The sequence below is a fragment of the Eleutherodactylus coqui genome, chromosome 1, assembly GCF_035609145.1.
Source record: "Eleutherodactylus coqui strain aEleCoq1 chromosome 1, aEleCoq1.hap1, whole genome shotgun sequence".
Taxonomy (NCBI): domain Eukaryota; kingdom Metazoa; phylum Chordata; class Amphibia; order Anura; family Eleutherodactylidae; genus Eleutherodactylus; species Eleutherodactylus coqui.
In genome coordinates this window covers 224,206,652-224,225,873 of record NC_089837.1, presented here as the reverse complement: position 1 = coordinate 224,225,873, position 19,222 = coordinate 224,206,652, and the positions used below count along the sequence as shown (strand labels likewise).

General features: G+C 44.8%; 1 protein-coding gene across 1 annotated transcript; it reads left to right on the top strand.

Annotated features, from left to right (window-relative positions):
* Positions 1-28: 28 nt before the first annotated feature.
* On the top strand, positions 29-18,498 carry MTFR2 (mitochondrial fission regulator 2). The gene is made up of 9 exons (XM_066605847.1): positions 29-110; positions 1,117-1,250; positions 4,656-4,751; positions 8,226-8,330; positions 10,356-10,480; positions 10,559-10,791; positions 10,895-11,207; positions 14,212-14,401; positions 17,082-18,498. The coding sequence occupies exons 2-9, from the start codon at positions 1,188-1,190 to the stop codon at positions 17,151-17,153; spliced, it is 1,197 nt and encodes a 398-aa protein (XP_066461944.1). The 5' UTR covers positions 29-110; positions 1,117-1,187; the 3' UTR covers positions 17,154-18,498.
* The last annotated feature ends 724 nt before the right edge of the window (positions 18,499-19,222 follow it).

Genomic DNA, 19,222 nt, shown 5'->3' with positions numbered 1-19,222 from the left:
TCGCGGCGCTGGTTTGAATGAGTCTCTCGGTTCTCCTTGCAGCGCTCCACCGTCCTGAGCAGCGCTGTCACCGGCCGGGAGGGGGGAGATAGTAGGAAGAGCGCGGGCTGGTGAGTGATGTGTAACTGGTATGTTATAGCCATGTGGTCTGTACACACGTGTATACCGACAGTGACCTGTGTGCCGCCCGCACACTCCACTGTAGCTGTAATTGTCTGCCATTCTACACCACTCCGCCCTGGACTGCCCCTTACTGCACAGGAAGGTTAGGCCATCCGGCAGGTGAACTAGTAAGCATGGAGCGGTCATTCTTCTAATATCCTGGCAGTTGCTCCGTTTTCTTTCTCCAGCGAAAGCGGCCGATGCCAGGGGGGCGGTAGATTCCAGTGCTGGTGGCCGATGCCAGGGGGGCGGTAGATTCCAGTGCTGGTGGCCGATGCCAGGGGGGCGGTAGATTCCAGTGCTGGTGGCCGATGCCAGGGGGGCGGTAGATTCCAGTGCTGGTGGCCGATGCCAGGGGGGCGGTAGATTCCAGTGCTGGTGGCCGATGCCAGGGGGGCGGTAGATTCCAGTGCTGGTGGCCGATGCCAGGGGGGCGGTAGATTCCAGTGCTGGAGGCCGATGCCAGGGGGGCGGTAGATTCCAGTGCTGGAGGCCGATGCCAGGGGGGCGGTAGATTCCAGTGCTGGTGGCCGATGCCAGGGGGGCGGTAGATTCCAGTGCTGGAGGCCGATGCCAGGGGGGCGGTAGATTCCAGTGCTGGAGGCCGATGCCAGGGGGGCGGTAGATTCCAGTGCTGGAGGCCGATGCCAGGGGGGCGGTAGATTCCAGTGCTGGAGGCCGATGCCAGGGGGGCGGTAGATTCCAGTGCTGGAGGCCGATGCCAGGGGGGGGGGTGTATTCCAGTGATGGTGGCTCATGCAAGCGACTGTCGGCCTGTGTAACCAGGAGTCTCTCCTCTCTCTACGACTGCCCGTTCGCTGTGAATGACTGCCCGCTCCGCCTCCGTTGTCTGAACAACAATCACTCCTGTGTGAAGCCAGAAGAGCTATAGTCTGTCGGACGCTCCTACAGTGGCTGATAACAGATAATTGTAGCATTTTCGCTATTTTCCAGGAGCAGATCCGGCATGTCTGTGATGTGAAGGAAGGCTCCGCTGTGTTCTGCGTTGTCTCTACAGTGCAGCGATGTCTCTGCTGCTGGAGCTCATCAGACAACTGCTGGAACATCTGGGAGTACCGATAGAACAGGTGGGTACAGATCTGTACATTATCAGGGTAGGCTTGCGGGCATGACAGAGGGCACTGGCCAGGCACAGTCTGGGCCACATAATTGCTCCCATAGCGTGCCTTATTAAAGGGAAGGTGTCCTCAGCAAGTGACCTCGGAAAAAATCATACAAGAATTCCGAAACCGTAAACCCAAACATGAACCCACCATTAGAGCCGGGCGGACGCCCCGATAGCACGACGTATTATTGAAAAACGGGGGGGGGGGGGGGGGGGGGGGGGTGTTTGTTTCCTGAGATTAATTGGTATTCGTCAGATTAAACTAAATCAATGTAAAGGACACCTGGATGTCAAACTACTCAGAGAGGAGACACGATGGCTTTATCGTCTACAGAGTAAAGGTCCATTTAGACACAACGATTATCGCTCAAAAGATGTTGCTCAAGCGGCTTTTGAGCGATAATCGTTGTGTCATTTGCAGCCCAAGATGATCCCTCAAGATGAGCGATCACCTTGCGCTGCCAGCGGAGGATGTAGAAGACAAGCGGGGTGTCCCCACTTGTCTTCTGCATCCAGCTGTTTTCCGCTCCGAGCGCCCAGCTATTATACAGCCTAGTGCTCGGAGAGGAGGATGCAGAAGATAAGCAGGGTCTACCCGCTTGCCTTCTGCATCCAGCTGCTCCCCGCTCCTAGCTCCCGGCTGTTATCCAGCCGAGCGCCCAGAGCGAAGGACGCAGAAAACAAGTGGGGTGTCCCCGCTTGCCTTCTACATCCAGCTGTTTTCTGCATGGAGTGCCCGGCTGTTATACAGCCAAGCGCTCTGAGTGGAGGATGCATAAGACAAGCGGGGTGTCCCCGCTTGTTTTCTGCATCCAGATGTTTTCTGTTATACAGCCGAGCGCTCTGTGCCAGGTATTGGGAACAGAGCTGGACCACTCTGTTCTTCATACCCAGCCTGTCATCAGGGAGCGGGATACAGCTGAAACAATAGTATCAGCTGTATCCCACTGTGAATCCCTGATAAGGCTCACCGTTGTCTTTCACCATGCTGAAAGACAACGATGAGCGATGGCATAACGAAAACTGCATGATGTCACTGCAGTTACACGCAACGATTATCGCTCAAAAGATGGCTTTTGAGCAAATTTTGAGCGATAATCATCGTGTTTAAATGGGCCTTAAGTCCTCTAGGTTTAAATGAAGATTATCATTCTTGACATTCATCTAAGCTTATTCACAAAAATCTTGCCATATCATAGTTCAAAAAATACTTGTGTATTCTATAGATTTCTATTCTCTGCCATAAGATGTATCCAGACAGCTTGTTGCTTATTGATTTAGTTACATAATCAGGCACAAATTTCTTATAATATGCCAAGCGAATATATTTTAATTTATTATTCATTTTATATACAGTTTAGAACCAGAAATGCAGGCTGTATATATTATATAATATCTGTAATGAAAGAACAGCACCCCTACGCCTTGTTATTGGCTGCATACGTAATAACACCTGATACCACTGAGTATGTGCGGCATCATGGGCAAAAGGGACTACATATACCCTTCCTTGTATTTCCTGGGCCTGCCACCGCACTCTTACACATTGCTCTGAGCTGTCATTCATTATGGAACCACTGTTCATTGGTCCTGTGTTTGTATATAATATATATTATATCTTCACATTGGCTAGAAATCTAATGATCCCACTCGCCCTCTATAAAAAGCTGTCAGTGCAGCGGCTCTTTCACTATAGTCTACCAGAGCTCCCTTGATAAAGCCTTGTGGCGAAACATGTTGGGAGGGCATGTGTTATATAGTTGTTAGATTAGGTTTAGGGATAGCTTTACTATGCAATATGCTTATATATAGCTAGGCATTTAGGCAGTCCCTTTACAGCTTGATAGAGACATCTTTGACAATCCCGGTCTCGGTCACAACTGTGACTTATGCACAATCAGCATAGCAGTTCACTGGGTAACATAGCAGTACAGCATAGTAGCTCACGTGCTATGTGAATACACAGAGAGTTCTCTGACATCTCCAGCGTCTATCGCCATTATGATTAAGGCACGATCAGCATAGCAGTTCATTGGAAGCCTATATTTTGGATGCTCCCTATAGGACCTGTAACAATTGACACCCCTATTCCAGTATTAGCTGCCTACAGTCACATCATTTCCCCCAAACACTGCATGCTATGTGAATATAATGGTGGCTAATGATTACCGCCCTTACCGCTTGCCTAGCTAATATACACTTAGTTCTTTTATGGACCTAGTCAAGATCTTTATCTTTCTTTGAGCGCATATATGTTAATAAAGTATACATTTTTATTGTTCTGCGTCTGGGAGGGTATAACCATGTGGCTATTTCTTGCCTTACGGACATTTGAATAGATATAGATGTACTTTAGCTCCATATTACAGTCCGCAAAGCACGGACCAAATATGGAGGAAATATTCCCTTGTCTGGAAATGGCCTTAAGCAGCAAAAAAATAGTGCAGCATGCCCCATTATAGCCATTTAGGCCCATTGGGTGTCCTTCAAGTGACAACTTTATCCTCTCTGTGATGGAACGGAAAAGTGGAATACGTGATGTATATGAACTGGGCCTTAGATGGGGACTGCTAATTAAGGAGTAATGACATTATCTGTACAGTGCTGCTGAGTACATTGGAGCTATACTAGTATAGGAAACAGGAAAGCATCCTAAATAGAGACCCAATAAACGGCGGTGACATCTATAGTAATCGTGTGGTGCAGAGTGTTAGGCCAGCAGTATGCAGTCCTAAGCTCTCGCTCACAAACTTTGTATGGTTCAGGTAGCCGACTCTTGCTCACGACCTTCATATGGTCCTAAACTCTCGCTCACGACCTTCGTATGGCTCAGGTAGCCGACTCAAGGTTGACTCAGCCTTCCGAGGTCAGTAAAATGAGGACCCAGCTTGCTGGGTTGGCCCTATACAAATAACCACTTTCCCTTTTCCCTAATGTCATAGGGCTACAGTAACATTGCATCCTTTGACAGTGATCTGATAAAGGACGACATGTGACATTACGGCTAGTAGTTAGTGGTCACCTTACACTTCAGGGGGTGAATCAGATTTGTAATGTGGGTATACGGTATGTGGCCTAGATTGAGCATTTTTCAGGCTACCTATGCACATTGGATGGCTACCATTCAGTGGACAGATATCACATGCACGATCAGGTGAGGGGGGAGAAAGTCACTGCCAGACACCTCTGGTGGCAGCTTCTCTGCAAAGAACTAAAGGATCTGGCAGCTGAAGCCCAACAGTCCGTCCACATTTCCTCCAAATCTGGCATCAGGAGCGTTTATATTTCTGACTGAGATTTTCTAAGAAGTTTTTTAGAAGTGTTTGGTTGTCACCTAAAGAATAATTTGTATTGTGTCTTCAACCAGCTTGTGCCAATATGGGAACGGTTTACCCACAGGCGTGTTGTTCGTGCCATAGCAAGTCGCCTTCCTCTTGTGCTGTTTGAAGGAATTGATATCCAGGTATAGTAATGTATATTGTTTTATGCTGTATGTATGTTCCACGTGTCTAATATCCTGGTGGGCACGGATTGTATGATGGAGGCGTGTGAAACTTTATTTTCAGACTTTTGTATGCCAAAACATTTAATAGGTCCCCACATCTCCTAGGTTCATGTTCACTACAAGTTGTTAACGCCCCAAATGAACTTACTGTAGGTACAGCCGGATGCCTAAACCTTGTAACGGTGACGCCACACTCTACTTGGACACTCCGGATGACGATGACGCAGAAATAGCGGAGACCAGTCCAGTTTAGTTTAACAATCTGAGAGTGAGCAGATTTACTAACTTTGGCACTTTGCAACAACAGGTTAACTTGACAATCCTTAAGAAACTTATTTATAACAGCTATTCAAGTATGCAGCAATATTGATTTGATGATACTCTTCAACGCTCTCTCTTATATTCCTGAAGATTTGATTTATCAGACAACTTTCCCCACTATTGAATTCAGTTGAACAATTAAAGGGGTTGTCCTGCGCCGAAACCTAAATTTTTTTTTTACACAGACCCCACCTTAGTAGACAGTAAAAACACATCCATTTGTTATTTAAAAAAAAAGATTCACTTACCTGGATCACTGTTCTGCAGCTTTGAAGATTCTTCTTTCAAAGATGGCACCGCTGGTCTTTTCCCACGGTGCACCGCGGGTCTTCTCCCATGGTGCACCGTGGATGTTCTTCTGCAGTCTGCGTTCCACTGCCGATTACAGCCACCTCATTGGCTGATCGGCACCCCGTGACGGAGGTGGAGCTACGATGACGTGGAGAAGAGGGAGGAGCCAGGACGCAGCTCATGAGCCCGGACACATCCAGCAGAAGATTCCTCACTGCGCAAGCCCGACTGTTCGTGCGACCAGAAAAGTGGTTTGATCGTCGCCATGGAGACGGGGACGCCAGCACCAGAGGGGGTAAGTATATAACTTCTGTATGGCCAATATTTAATGCACGATGTATATTACAAAGTGCATTAATATGGCCATACAGAAGTGCTTAACCCCACTTGCTGTCGCGGGACAACCCCTTTAAGTTAGATTTAACTGTAGGATTAGATAAGGCAGAGGGACAAGTCGCTGTATACTAATCCGGGCTTGAGCTTCACCGGGTAGCTATAACTCACTTTAGATGAAGATGGACCTCTGAGAGGATCTTCTGGATTCTCTGCTGTAAGATGCCAAGGGAGCGGGTTAATTATCACACTCGACCTTGGGAAACAATAACTGCTGAAGTACTCCTCCTCACTCCTTCCTGGCTGAGTCTGCCTAACTACTCTGCATCACTTCCTTTTTATAGCCTCTCTCTCTCCCGCACTCTTGCATAGGGACTTGTATTTTTGCTTCCCACCCTTGGGCTCTGCACCAGTAAAAGTAAACCTGACTGTCAGCCAATGGGAGGCCAGCTGACATCAGGATTGAGCTCTATGACTAGAGCAGAAGGGGAGACACAGGGTCTCTCCTACAGACGACACCTTCTGTATCCAAGGACAGCATCCAGACAGGTGAAACAGGACAAGTGTACTGTGAGTGTTCTGCAGGACCTGCTGGGCCACTACAGCAGCAGAAAACTGACCCCCACTCCCTTCCATAGAAGAATGAAGAGCCACTATGTTGCAGCCGGCATATGCATGCATTGCAAGGGCAGCCATTTATTTGGATGCCCACCCATGTAATGCTACATTGCTGTGATGATGACAGCTGTTTGCCAGGACTTGCGTAGCTGTAATTAGTTGCTCCAGCAGGCGGGTCGGTCAGTCGGCTCTGAGGAGGAGACCCAGAACCTGGAAGCAGCTTAGGGGTTAGGTGTTGCCCCTTCAGCTCCTGGTGGGCAGTGTCAGGGGGCAAGCCTGCAGATGTGTCTGCTAGATGATGCTATAAGAAACATCGCTTATTTTCAGATTAGCAGGGCTAACAAAACCTTATTTAGCACCTTTGTCTATTCCATTTACTGGTCGGGCTTAATGGGTACGGAAGTGTTTATTCTGCAGTATACACTTGCTCTTCTTCTAACGCTGAATGGTGCCAATTTCTAGTATGAGCGGTCTCATAGGGTTGTTTGCCAAGCCTGAAGAATATCCCATCTATATTGCTCGGATTTCCTGTCTGATCTATCAGCCACCAGTGTACTTTTTTTTGAAATCTGCCACTAGTCCTCAAACATGAAAACTTGTACCTCTATGTGATCAATACCGTGTGGTGATGTGTTGTAGCTTCACATCCATGCTGGCACCTCAGGTGTGCCCAGGACAATGTTATTGGCACGTGAAGGTTGACATGCAGCTAGAGGCCTTCAACGCTCGGACTGGGCAGATGTCCTCTATACACTCCACTGATGAGTTTCTTCAGCCTTTGAATGGGTTGACCGTGATTAGAAAAACATGGCTGTTTTTTTCCTGCTGGGGACAGAAGTGCACCATATATGCTGTCTGATTTCAACTTTTTGAGACATGACCTATTGACATATGGTGCTGTGTTTGGGAAAATAAGATCACAGAGGTGAGGGGGAACACAAAAACATATTCTACTGGAAAAGAGCCAAAAATGCAATACCTGATAAGGTGCAGGGCAGGCACAATCGCCATAAGACCGGCACAATGGCCATAGGTCGGCACAATGGCCGTAGAACCTAACAATATGCAGCAAGCCAGACTATAAACTGTGGACAGTTTAGCTCCTCTGGTTTATAGTCTGGCTTGCTGCATATTATTAGATTCTACGGCCATTGTGCCGACCCTATGGTCATTATGCTGGTCTTATGGCGATCGTGCCTGCTCTGCACCTCATCAGGTATTGCATTTTTGGCTCTTTTCTAGTGAAATATGTTTTTGTGTTTGGGAAAAAGAGCAACTTTTTTTAAATTTATTTATTTATTTTTAAATCCTGGACAATCTTTATAAGGCCTCCTTCCCACGAGCGTGACGGGCTCCGTCGCGTAATATTCCGCAGTGAAGCCCGTCACGGCGCCCCCCAGAGCCCCTATACTTACCAGCGGACGATAGCGTGAAGACGCTTCCCCGCCCACCGCTGTCGCGTCGTGTGACACGCCCACCGTGTCACGTGACGCGCCGGCCGCGTCAAATGACGCTGCGGCGGTAGGCGGGGAAGCGTTTTTTCACGCTATCTCCTGCTGGTTACAGCGGGAGATAGCGTGAACGGACGGCTTCCATTGACTGCAATGGAAGCCGTCAGCGCGTACAGCCCGTCCTCACCCGCAGCAAATAGAGCATGCTGCGGGTGAGGACGGGAGAAATCGCGGTGCGTAATTCCGCGGTGGAATTACGCATCGTGAGCATTGTGCTATTAGGTTCAATAGAACCTAATAGCAGGGGGCAGCGCAGCGGATTTTTGCTGCGAATTTACGCGGCGTAAATCCGTTCGTGGGAAGGAGGCCTAAGTCCACTTTGTCTATTTGTCTTATGCAACTATATGTTTCTCTCTAGTGTATTCCAGTTCTGGAGCGTAAGAACTATGGCTGGACTCGTAGTATGGTTCGAATTATTGGAACATTACTACCATTGGAGCGATGCCCTAGACTTCATTTCCAGGTTTGTGCTGAGATCATTAATGATCTCTATTTCATGAGCGTCCACAAAGTAACAAACTCCTTTCCTACAGATGTGTGTGTTCCTATTAGCTTACTAATGCACTGGTGTTCTACAGGGGACCCACCAGATTACTTGCAAATCATCCTTAAAAACTCTCAAGTTGCATGTAAATAATATTCAGATTGACCAGTGGGTGTTCTGTAACCGGTCCAGCTGCCCAGAGTCTGCAGTGTAATCCATCCCCTTTCGCTTTAATTGATATGGGTAACATTCTCTATGTCATCCGTGGGCCACTGTAGACTCCAATGTCCCAGAGGTCGGAGTAGGACCGGTGCATGTGCAGTTTACTTTGTGCCCTTTCTGGGGGCAGATTCCCCAGGCTGCTCTGCGCCAGCACCAGTTAGAGTGGGAGCTGCTGCTCTTATCGAATGGGTCTCTGTTCTGGCTCATAAAGATATATCCAAGAGATAAATGGAAGGGTCAGGTCTTGATATGATATAGCATAGGCTTAAAGAATAAGGAGTCAAAAGAGGGTGCATGAAGACACACCTTGAATGGCCACCTTATTTTATTTTATTTGTTGTCTGTCGTTACACATGTGGACAAGTTTTAGTTTATTATTATATATATAAATGTCAAACCGTACGATACCAATTTTCAATGATATTTAGTGAATGTAACGTAATACATTTACATTGAAACTTATTTTCGAAAATATCTGAGTGTAACCTGGTGCAAATGTTGGAGATGAGTGCGGGACCTCCTCTTTGACGTGTGTGTGTATGTATGTATGTATGTATGTATGTATATATATATATATATATATATATATATATATATATATATATATATATATATATATATACACATACCCTAATAAAGAATGTGTAGAGGGGTCGTCTTCAGGACCCAGGCACTTTAAAAATAAACAGTCGGGGTCCTGTGCCGTATGCTTACAGTGACCCTACAGACAAACAAAGGGAGAAGCGTTGCGGCCATGACTACCTGATGCACACTGTATAGTATTCATCATTAGTCTGAGACATTACATGCTGCCCTGATTGGGCGTGTTGTCCACATGGGTAGCATTAGCCAGTTAATGCAGAATGTAGTTAGGGATTGTTCATACACATGTATGCGTATTTCTGTTGCATAAATATGCCATGTATTTACTCAAAAATGGCATTTATTTTCATAGATATGGTGCGTATTTGCACGATGTGGCAACTTGAGGGTTACCCGCTCACTGGGATCACCATCTTCTCTCTCCAAGATGATACTCAGGAGACCAATTCACTTCAAACTCTGGCTTTGCCATTTTTTTCCACACATAGCAGAAGGTTTTCAGCATCAACATGCAGGATCCCCATCACTATCCCCCACCCGGGGTGTCTAGGGGTCGTCCTCTCTTGTCAGAAACCTGACAGGCCCAGCCTGGTCCGCGCCGGACTTCGGGAGTACAGCTCCTGTCGCTGCTTTTGCATCCTTTCTCTCTATCTGGTTTTCAGCAGGGAACTGCATGTGTCTGGAGGTTTTAACTTTTCCAGCCACACTCTTACAACTGTCCCTGCTGATTAGCAAACCTTCCAGTACACAGAAGGCTTGTCTACAGCCCCCTGCAGGCCATTCTGTGCACTGCTTTGCCATAGTGTGCAAAAAAGGAGCGCCCATTGTTTTGCTGGGTTTCCTGTGTATTCTCTTCAGTGGCCTATTTCAGCACATAATATGCACCAATATAGTTGATGCATAGTTTTTGCTTTTTCTTTTTTCATGCAACCAAACATCACATGAAAATGTACGCACGTGTGAATGAACCCATTGAAATCAATGGGTTCTATTCACTCTGTATTACGCACGTCATATGCCCGTGCAAACGAGCCCTTAGACTAATAATGTGTACTATTGCATTAGGTAGTCGGAGAATTAGTTTGACCATCTTTGTTTTTCCCGGACCGGAGATCCACTTTAAATACAAAACATTTGTACTTAAAGTGACCCGTTAACATCTATACTTCTTCCTTGCAGAAAGTCTTAGAAGATGGCATATTGGAAGCTAAAGGATATGAAGCCGTCAAGAGACCTGATATTGCCTCTTTGGCAGATGCCACATGTCTAGTCTATGACAACGCTAGGCCTTCTACCCGGTTTAGGTAATAATCACATCACATTGCTCTTAATGACTACTAATTGACTTATGGCCCTGTAGTTATCATCACCTCTTCCATCAGACATGACCTTCCATCAGACAAGTCCGTAGGAGAACTCCTCTTGGCAGGACCCCCTATGATAGATTCAGGACTTGAGACCATGATGTCGGGTGATCGAGCGTCTGAGACCATTCTTCTTCCTGCAAACGATCAGGCCATTCAGAAGATAGCAGCATTGGAAGATGAGCTGATACAGCTGCGAGCGCAGATTGCTGCTATTGTGGCCATGCAAGAGACCAAAGCCTTGCCGCCTTGTAAGTCAATCAGATTGGAGAATAACTACAGAGTAACGGGTTACTGATAGAACAGGCATTTCTTATATCGATCTGTATAACTGAAATCTCTTTCCTTTTTCAGATACAGAATCCATATGCCCATACGGCAGCCCAAGTAATGCCCTCCCACTGCCATCCTTAGCTTCAACACCCCTTTCTGCACAGTTCTTCCAATGTATAACCCCAGTAGCGCCGCCTCCTCCTCTTCCACCGCCTCCCCCTACTAATCTAAATTCTGCCAAATCTGCAATTGCTCTTATAAAGGAACGTAAGGCTTCTCACAAACACAGCCCAACTGAAAGAGATGTTTCAGAGAAGGGGAATGTGGATAAGCTTCCCAGTATGATGGATGTTTTAAAAGGCATCAATACCATCAAGCTTCGTGCGGTTGAAAGGTAAGATATATTTAACCTTTTTTTCTTTATTTTTTTTTAATCGCTGCCATTTTTGGTGTTATAAAGAGGGGAAAAAATGAAAAAAGTAAATTCATGTTTTGTGATATTGTGGAAATTGTTAAAAAAAACTAAATCGAAAGAAATATATAGTACCATGCAAAAGTTTTAGGCAATTGTGTTTAAAAAAAAAAAAAGAAAAAAAACTTGAATTAAGAATGCTTTCGGAAATAGAAGTGTCAATCGGTTATTTTTGTCAATTAACAAAATGTAAAGTGATCAAAAGAGAAATCTATATGAAATCAGTATTCGGTGTGACTAACCTTTTTGTCTTCAGAACAGCATCAATTCTTCTAGGTACACTTGCGCACAGTTTTGAAGGGACTCCGCAGGGAGGTTGTTACAAACATCTTGGATTACTAAGCACAGATCTTCTTGCTCAAATCCTTCTGTCTCTTCCTGTAATCCCAGACTCAATGAGATCAGGGCTCTGTGGGGGCCATATCTTACTTATGCTGAGGATAGTTGTTAATAGCATTGGCTCCAAACTTATTTTGCAGCAGGACAACAACTCCAAACATATAGCCAATCGGACGCCTCCCTGATGATGATACATGATGGATAAGGATCTGGTTGTATTTCTCACTATTGCTTACAGCATTATTCCTGACCAAACCCTAACTCGATTTGCCGAAGTGCAGCCGGAACCTTGCAAGGACCCACCACCAAGCTTCACTGTTGCCTGCAGACACTCATTATTGTGCCAGTCTGCAGCCCTTAAGCGAAAAAATTTCTCCTTTTACAAATATTTACAATTTTGACTCATTCGCCCAGATCACCTGCTGCCGTTTTTCTGCACTCTAGTTCCTATGTTTTTGTGCATAGTTGATTCGCTTGCCATTCACTAAAATATGGCTTTTAGCTGCAATTCTTCCATGAAGACCACTTCTGGTGAGACTTCTTCCAAACCGTAGATGGGTGCACCTGGGTCCCACTTGTTTCTGACAGTTCTCAGCTGATGGCACTGCTGGTCACCTTACAATTTCAAAAGGAAGTAAGCACGATGTGTTTTTCAGCTCTTGCAGTAAGTTATCCTTTGCCAACCACGGAGTCTACGTTCCTCAACGTCACCTGTTTTTTTTTGTAAAAAGAGCTTGAGCAGCACATCTGGAAACCCCAGTCTGCTTTGAAATCTTTGCCTGGTAGAGACCTTGCTGATGCAATATAACTACCTTGTATCTTGTTACTGTGCTCAGTATTGCCATGGTGTATGACCTGTGACGTGAAACTGTCTTTCACAACCGTTTTTTTCTCTACACTTGCCTAAAACCTTTACACAGTATTGTGCATAATATAGGTGTTATATATTTATGTATTACATTATATTACGTTTCAATGTTATAAAGGGGTTGTCTGAGTATATATAAATGTTTTAGGGGTTTCATTTGAATTTCTTTTTTAAATTTGTGCTCCCTATATGTAAAAATGATAGAAGATCGTATAGTTGGCTCCCCGACCCTCCAATCTCCTCCTGTGACGCTGTGTTGACCGCTTGCAGTCAGCAGTGCTCGAACACTGAGGTCTGTGATGTGCTGACTGCAGCCTTTCAGCACAGAAGCAGTGTGGAAAAAGGAGCTGCAGTACTTGAGGTGCAGAAAGAGGTGAGTATAAGATGATTTATTTTTACATGGGAGGAGCATGAATTAAAAAAAATAAAAAAATAAAAAAGGATATACTTGAGTATATGCCAAGTTTTTCAGCACAAAAAATGTACTGAAAAAGCCCCCTCGGCTTATACTCAAGTGAGGTGTAAAAAACCCCCCACAATACTCACCTCCCAGCCGGCGTCTGTGCCCCCGGCACAATACTCTCCCTGGCGGTGTGGCAAGCTGCTTCAGACTTCTCCCCCCTGTCATCTCCCTGCTCAGCTTTGAATTCCCCCGCCGTCAGCGCTGTGTAACTAAGCACTGTGATTGGATCGAGCACCAGCAAATCACAGCCGGCGCTCGCTCATTTACAGCCATTCAGTGAATGACCTCACTGAATGGCTGTGATTGGTTTATCAAGCGCCTACTGTGGTTGGCTGGCGCTCCATCCAATCACAGCGCTGACGAACAGGAAGATGACAGCGTGGAGAAGTCTGAAGCAGCTTGCCGGACACAGATGCCGGCTGAGAGGTAAGTGTTGCTGCTTTTTTTTTTTTTTGACCTACCGGTAGTATATACTAGAATGTAGCTAGGCTTATACTCAAGTCAATAAGTTTTAACAGTTTTTTGTGGTAAAACTTATTGACTCCACTTATACACAGGTCAGCTAATACTCAAGTGTATACAGTATTTTTATAACCTAGACAAGCTGGGTACACAATGCCAGACGCTGTAATCTAAATCTTTCATTGACTGCAGTGGACTGTGTGCACATGGTTGAAACTTGGTCTCTCGACTGTATTTCATAAATATTCCACTTTCTGTATCCTCCATCCTCTGCAAATAGTAATCTGCATTGGAGAACATCTCTGTCTCTGACATTCATGAACCCAGGTACATTTCACTTTGGTGTATAGTACATACATTTCTGTTCTGCCCTTAGTTCTTTTTTAAGGTGCTTTTGGGCAAACCTCATCCAAGTTCTAAGCCAGCCATTATAAATCCCGAGGATTTCCATTGTCAGATTAGCCTGTCGGTGATAATCTTTCGATGGTACAGTAGTAGTAGGTAATTTTCAAAATGTTACAGGGTTAGTACAGCAGTCATAGCCTACCAGTACTTGTATGGAAGCTTATAGACTGTAGGTGTGACGACAGATGAAGGGCATGGGGACACAGCCCACAATACCACCGAATAGTGATGGTCAAACAGGTTTGGTTTCCTTCCATATAATGTAAGACCTTTCTCGATACTTTTCCTCTCTTTAGGATCTACTACAGGCTTTGCTAAACTGCCCTGTGAACCTGGCCTTGCCCAATGTTTTAAAATGTTTCTCACGACTTCTTTTCTGCTTCCTACAGATCCCCTGGCGGTACACCCCTAACTAGAAAAGACAAGAAGAGGCGCTCTCTTAATGATCCAGCAGACCCCGCAGCTATTATAGCCCAAGCCTTAAGACGGAAGTTTGCGCACAGACACAATGATGACTCCATGGATAAAGAAAATAGGTCTTATGAGGAGTCTCCCTTCTCCAGTCCTGAAACACCAATGGTACTGCATATATGAAATTTATATAAGTGATACATTGAAAATCAGTTGTATGAATGATCTGCAAACAGAGACGCTGTAACTGAGTTTTTTTTACAGTTGGCAGCAATGATCTGTTGACCTCGCCATGCGAACACTTCATTCAACTGTTTTAGATCTCATGTTGATGGGTGGGTCGGATTCTGAGGATCATGCGTACCTGTCTGGGTCTTCACTACGGATGTGTGCAGAAGCGCCGGCTGGCGTGCCGCCGCACATGTGCAGTAGAGTTAGTGAAAGCCATCCATGTGAGAACCACACTGAAATAGAGCATGCTGCGATTTGTTTTCCGGACCAAAGGGTCCACAAAACATCCACATGCTTGAATGCCGCTGTGGACGCCCATGTTACTCTATGCGCGGCTTGAACTGCGGATTGTCCACGTGGGGCAATTCAAGTCCACCTGTGGACATTGGGCCTTAATATGGTCACTTATGACCAATACTAAAGCCTTGACAACCCCGTTGATTTGAAATTCAGTTCCTGATTTTGTGGATACTGGGAACAGGCAGCGACACGGTTTACTCATTTGTAGCCAAAGGACAGTATATACTAATTAGTGGATTAAAGCAGGCCTTTCCTGGAGACTACATTTATAATTTGGATAATATTACAGTGGAAAACCAGCTAGTGCTCCCCTAGGAGTATGTGTATATATATATATATATATATATATATATATATATATATATAATGTACACTACCGTTCAAAAGTTTGGGGTCACCCAAACAATTTTGTGTTTTCCATGAAAAGTCACACTTATTCACCACCATGCATTGTGAAATGAATAGAAAATAGAGTCAAGACATTGACAAGGTTAGAAATAATGATTTGTATTTGAAATAACATTGTTTTTACATCAAACTTTGCTTTCGTCAAAGAATCCTCCTTTTGCAGCAATTACAGCATTGCACACCTTTGACATTCTAGCTGTTAATTTGTTGAGGTAAGCTTGTGAAATTGCACCCCACGCTTCTAGAAGCATCTCCCACAAGTTGGATTGGTTGGATGGGCACTTCTGGCGTACCATACGGTCAAGCTGCTCCCACAACAGCTCAATGGGGTTCAGATCTGGTGACTGCGCTGGCCACTCCATTACCGATAGAATACCAGCTGCCTGCTTCTGCTGTAAATAGTTCTTGCACAATTTGGAGGTGTGTTTAGGGTCATTGTCCTGTTGTAGGATGAAATTGGTTCCAATCAAGCGCTGTCCACTGGGTATGGCATGGCGTTGCAAAATGGAGTGATAGCCTTCCTTATTCAGAATCCCTTTTACCCTGTACAAATCTCCCACCTTACCAGCACCAAAGCAACCCCAGACCATCACATTACCTCCACCATGCTTAACAGATGGCGTCAGGCATTCTTCCAGCATCTTTTCATTTGTTCTGCGTCTCACAAACGTTCTTCTTTGTGATCCAAACACCTCAAACTTGGATTCATCCGTCCACAACACTTTTTTCCAGTCTTCCTCTGTCCAATGTCTGTGTTCTTTTGCCCATCTTAATCTTTTTCTTTTATTGGCCAGTCTCAGATATGGCTTTTTCTTTGCCACTCTGCCCTGAAGCCCAAAATCCCGCAGCCGCCTCTTCACTGTAGATGTTGACACTGGTGTTTTGCGGGTACTATTTAATGAAGATGCCAGTTGGGTACCTGTGAGGCGTCTGTTTCTCAAACTAGAGACTCTAATGTGCTTATCTTCTTGCTTAGTTGTGCAACGCGGCCTCCCACTTCTTTTTCTACTCTGGTTAGAGCCTGTTTGTGCTGTCCTCTGAAGGGAGTAGTACACACCGTTGTAGGAAATCTTCAATTTCTTAGCAATTTCTCGCATGGAATAGCCTTCATTTCTAAGAACAAGAATAGACTGTCGAGTTTCAGATGAAAGTTCTCTTTTTCTGGCCATTTTGAGCGTTTAATTGACCCCACAAATGTGATGCTCCAGAAACTCAATCTGCTCACAGGAAGGTCAGTTTTGTAGCTTCTGTAACGAGCTAGACTGTTTTCAGATGTGTGAACATGATTGCACAAGGGTTTTCTAATCATCAATTAGCCTTCTGAGCCAATGAGCAAACACATTGTACCATTAGAACACTGGAGTGATAGTTGGTGGAAATGGGCCTCTATTCACCTTTGTAGATTTTGCACAAAAAAACAGGCATTTGCAGCTAGAATAGTCATTTACCACATTAGCAATGTATAGAGTGCATTTGTTTAAAGTTAGGACTAGTTTAAAGTTATCTTCATTGAAAAGTACAGTGCTTTTCCTTCAAAAATAAGGACATTTCAATGTGACCCCAAACTTTTGAACGGTAGTGTATGTATGTATAATATAGTGTATGTGTGTGTATAGAACAGTCCCATGTAATCATAGGAGAATTGGCCTCCAAAATGTCTAGACTCTTATTGGCTAGAATTGTATGTTCCACTGTAGTTTTTCTCCTTTGCAGATCTGATGAAATGTAATAAACCCCTTTCTCAATCTGAGGATGGGTTTGGATTCTGTAAAAGTGAATCTTCGACTGCGGACCGTCATGATTTATTTTTCTTTTTGCCAGATGTCTATATAACCTCCTAGAGCAGTGTTGCAAAACTTTCATCATTGCTTGCTTCTATCCCTAACTTTCCTGTGTTCTTCCATTGTAGTTTGGGCGCCACTTGCTAAAGCCTGTGGGACGAGCAGCACAGCGAGAAGTTACAAGAAAGTGTGTGATTTGATTGAACCTGTTTCCGATGTTTTTAAGGAAGGCTTGTTGGCATCTGCTAACTACTGCAAACAGTGCAATATAACAGGCAGCTCTTCTCTCTGTTTATGCCATAAGATTGTTTTAAAGTTTATCTTGCTGTAAAGGTCTGATGGGTCTATTGTAAGAGGTGATTTGGTGTGCGGAGGATTTAGATTGTTTTTCGGTTAATGGTTAAAATGGAATTCTGATATTATCAATAGGCTGTGTCACAAATGTCTGGTTGGCGTTCAACCAATGAGGGGGAATGTTGGAGTCTTTTGTTTTCTATAAGTACCTTTAAGCCTTCAGCAAAGAAGAGAAGAGGTCAAGACTTTTTCCTCAAGAGCCCACAGGCTTCAAAGAAGACACGTCTTAAAGGCACCGTAGAATCTCTTCACTCCAGGTTTAGAGGAGTAACGGGTGACATGGAATACCCCATTGTCCGTGTTGTTGGATATCTTGGTGGTAATGCTCCCAGAAATTCATCCCATATGGCATGACTATGTTAAGGTCCTTTGGCACAGGGTGACTAGCAGGCTCTGAGGGTCCCTGAGTGCAAAAATGAGGTAAACGGGGGGCGAACAAATGTGTTAGCGGAGGTAACAAGCACCTACTGACATGCTCATTGTGGGTCAGTGCCTGTAAGCAGGACAGATCTACCCATATATAAGCATTCTTACTTGTTGGAATACCCTTTTAACATGAGAGTTTTACTTTAAAGTGGTTGTACCAAGATTGACTTTTATAACCTACCCATGGGATAGGTAAGAAGTCTGATTTGGTAGGGGTGTCAAGTAAAAGCACTCAGCTATCACCGGCTGTCTCATTGAAGATTAAAGGGTTGACATCTTGCATGCATGACTGCTGCTCCATTCACTGCCCTCCTCCCTTGCCAGAGGTGCAGTGAGCCCACAATGAGGCACTCGGGACCTCTATTCTCAGGATTGGTGAGAAAGGGGGGGTCTCAGCAGTGAGACCACCCTGATCAGATTGCTATCACCTGTAATGGGCATTGGTGATAAGAGTCAATCTTGGTACAACCACTTTGTCACCTGGGGACAAATGGCCGAGTCAACAGTCTGATGCACTGAAGCAGATCAACACTGGATCATGTGCAGAACATTTCTTACAACCTTGATTGTATAAATGCAATAAGTTGTGCGCCACTTTGCAAGTAATTTCCTCCTCTGCAGGAAATCAACTGGGTTCACGGAAGAGGCCACATTATGGTAGTTTTGTGTGCATGGATTTGGCAGAGTACTACTACACATGATTAGTATTTTCTTTGTAGATGGATGCAAGCATTCTCTCCATCTTTCATGAATTTGTTGGGGGGGGGGGGGGGGGGTAACAAACTGTCCTTCTAGTTGCCAAATGTACTAATGCTAAACACTGTCCTGGTGGAATAGCTCACGCTGCCTTCCTAACTCACAGAGTTGGTGTTCCCTTCCGCACGGCCGTCCTTGTACAACTGAAGGCCCTGGCGTGGGTTCACTAGCATAGCACTGAGGTCTGGGTGCTTTTATACGTTTTTATCAATGCTATTGCACTAGCCGATGCTTGTGATATGAAAAAATGCCCATTACTAAAGTATTTCCGTTTTATTTACATTATTGGTTTACGTGTTTTTAACTACGGTATTTGTAGGCTTTGAATTTGCAATCATGCAAAGTTTTGAGATGCTGCTTTTTTGTTTGTTTGTTCATCTTTTACACGTTGGCACAAGGGAATGTACATAGTCATGTTGTAAATGGTGTTTAAAATAAATTTTATCTCTGAACTTCACTTGAATGCTTATTTTTTAACGCACAATGTACAATTTCAGTTTTTTTCAGACAGACCAAAGGACGTGGCAATAGATTCTAACTACATTGTTATAGCAGAGCTGAGTTTGTCATGTTGTGAAACTGGTAAGAATATTGCAGAGTGTTATCTGTGGGTTTCCACATGACTGCAGTTCATACTGAAGAGCCAGTTGAGCATTCGGGTACATTCACATGTGGCAGAGATTTCTTCAACTGTAAAACCCATCCCATACATGAGAACAGAGTTGTTTCTGCA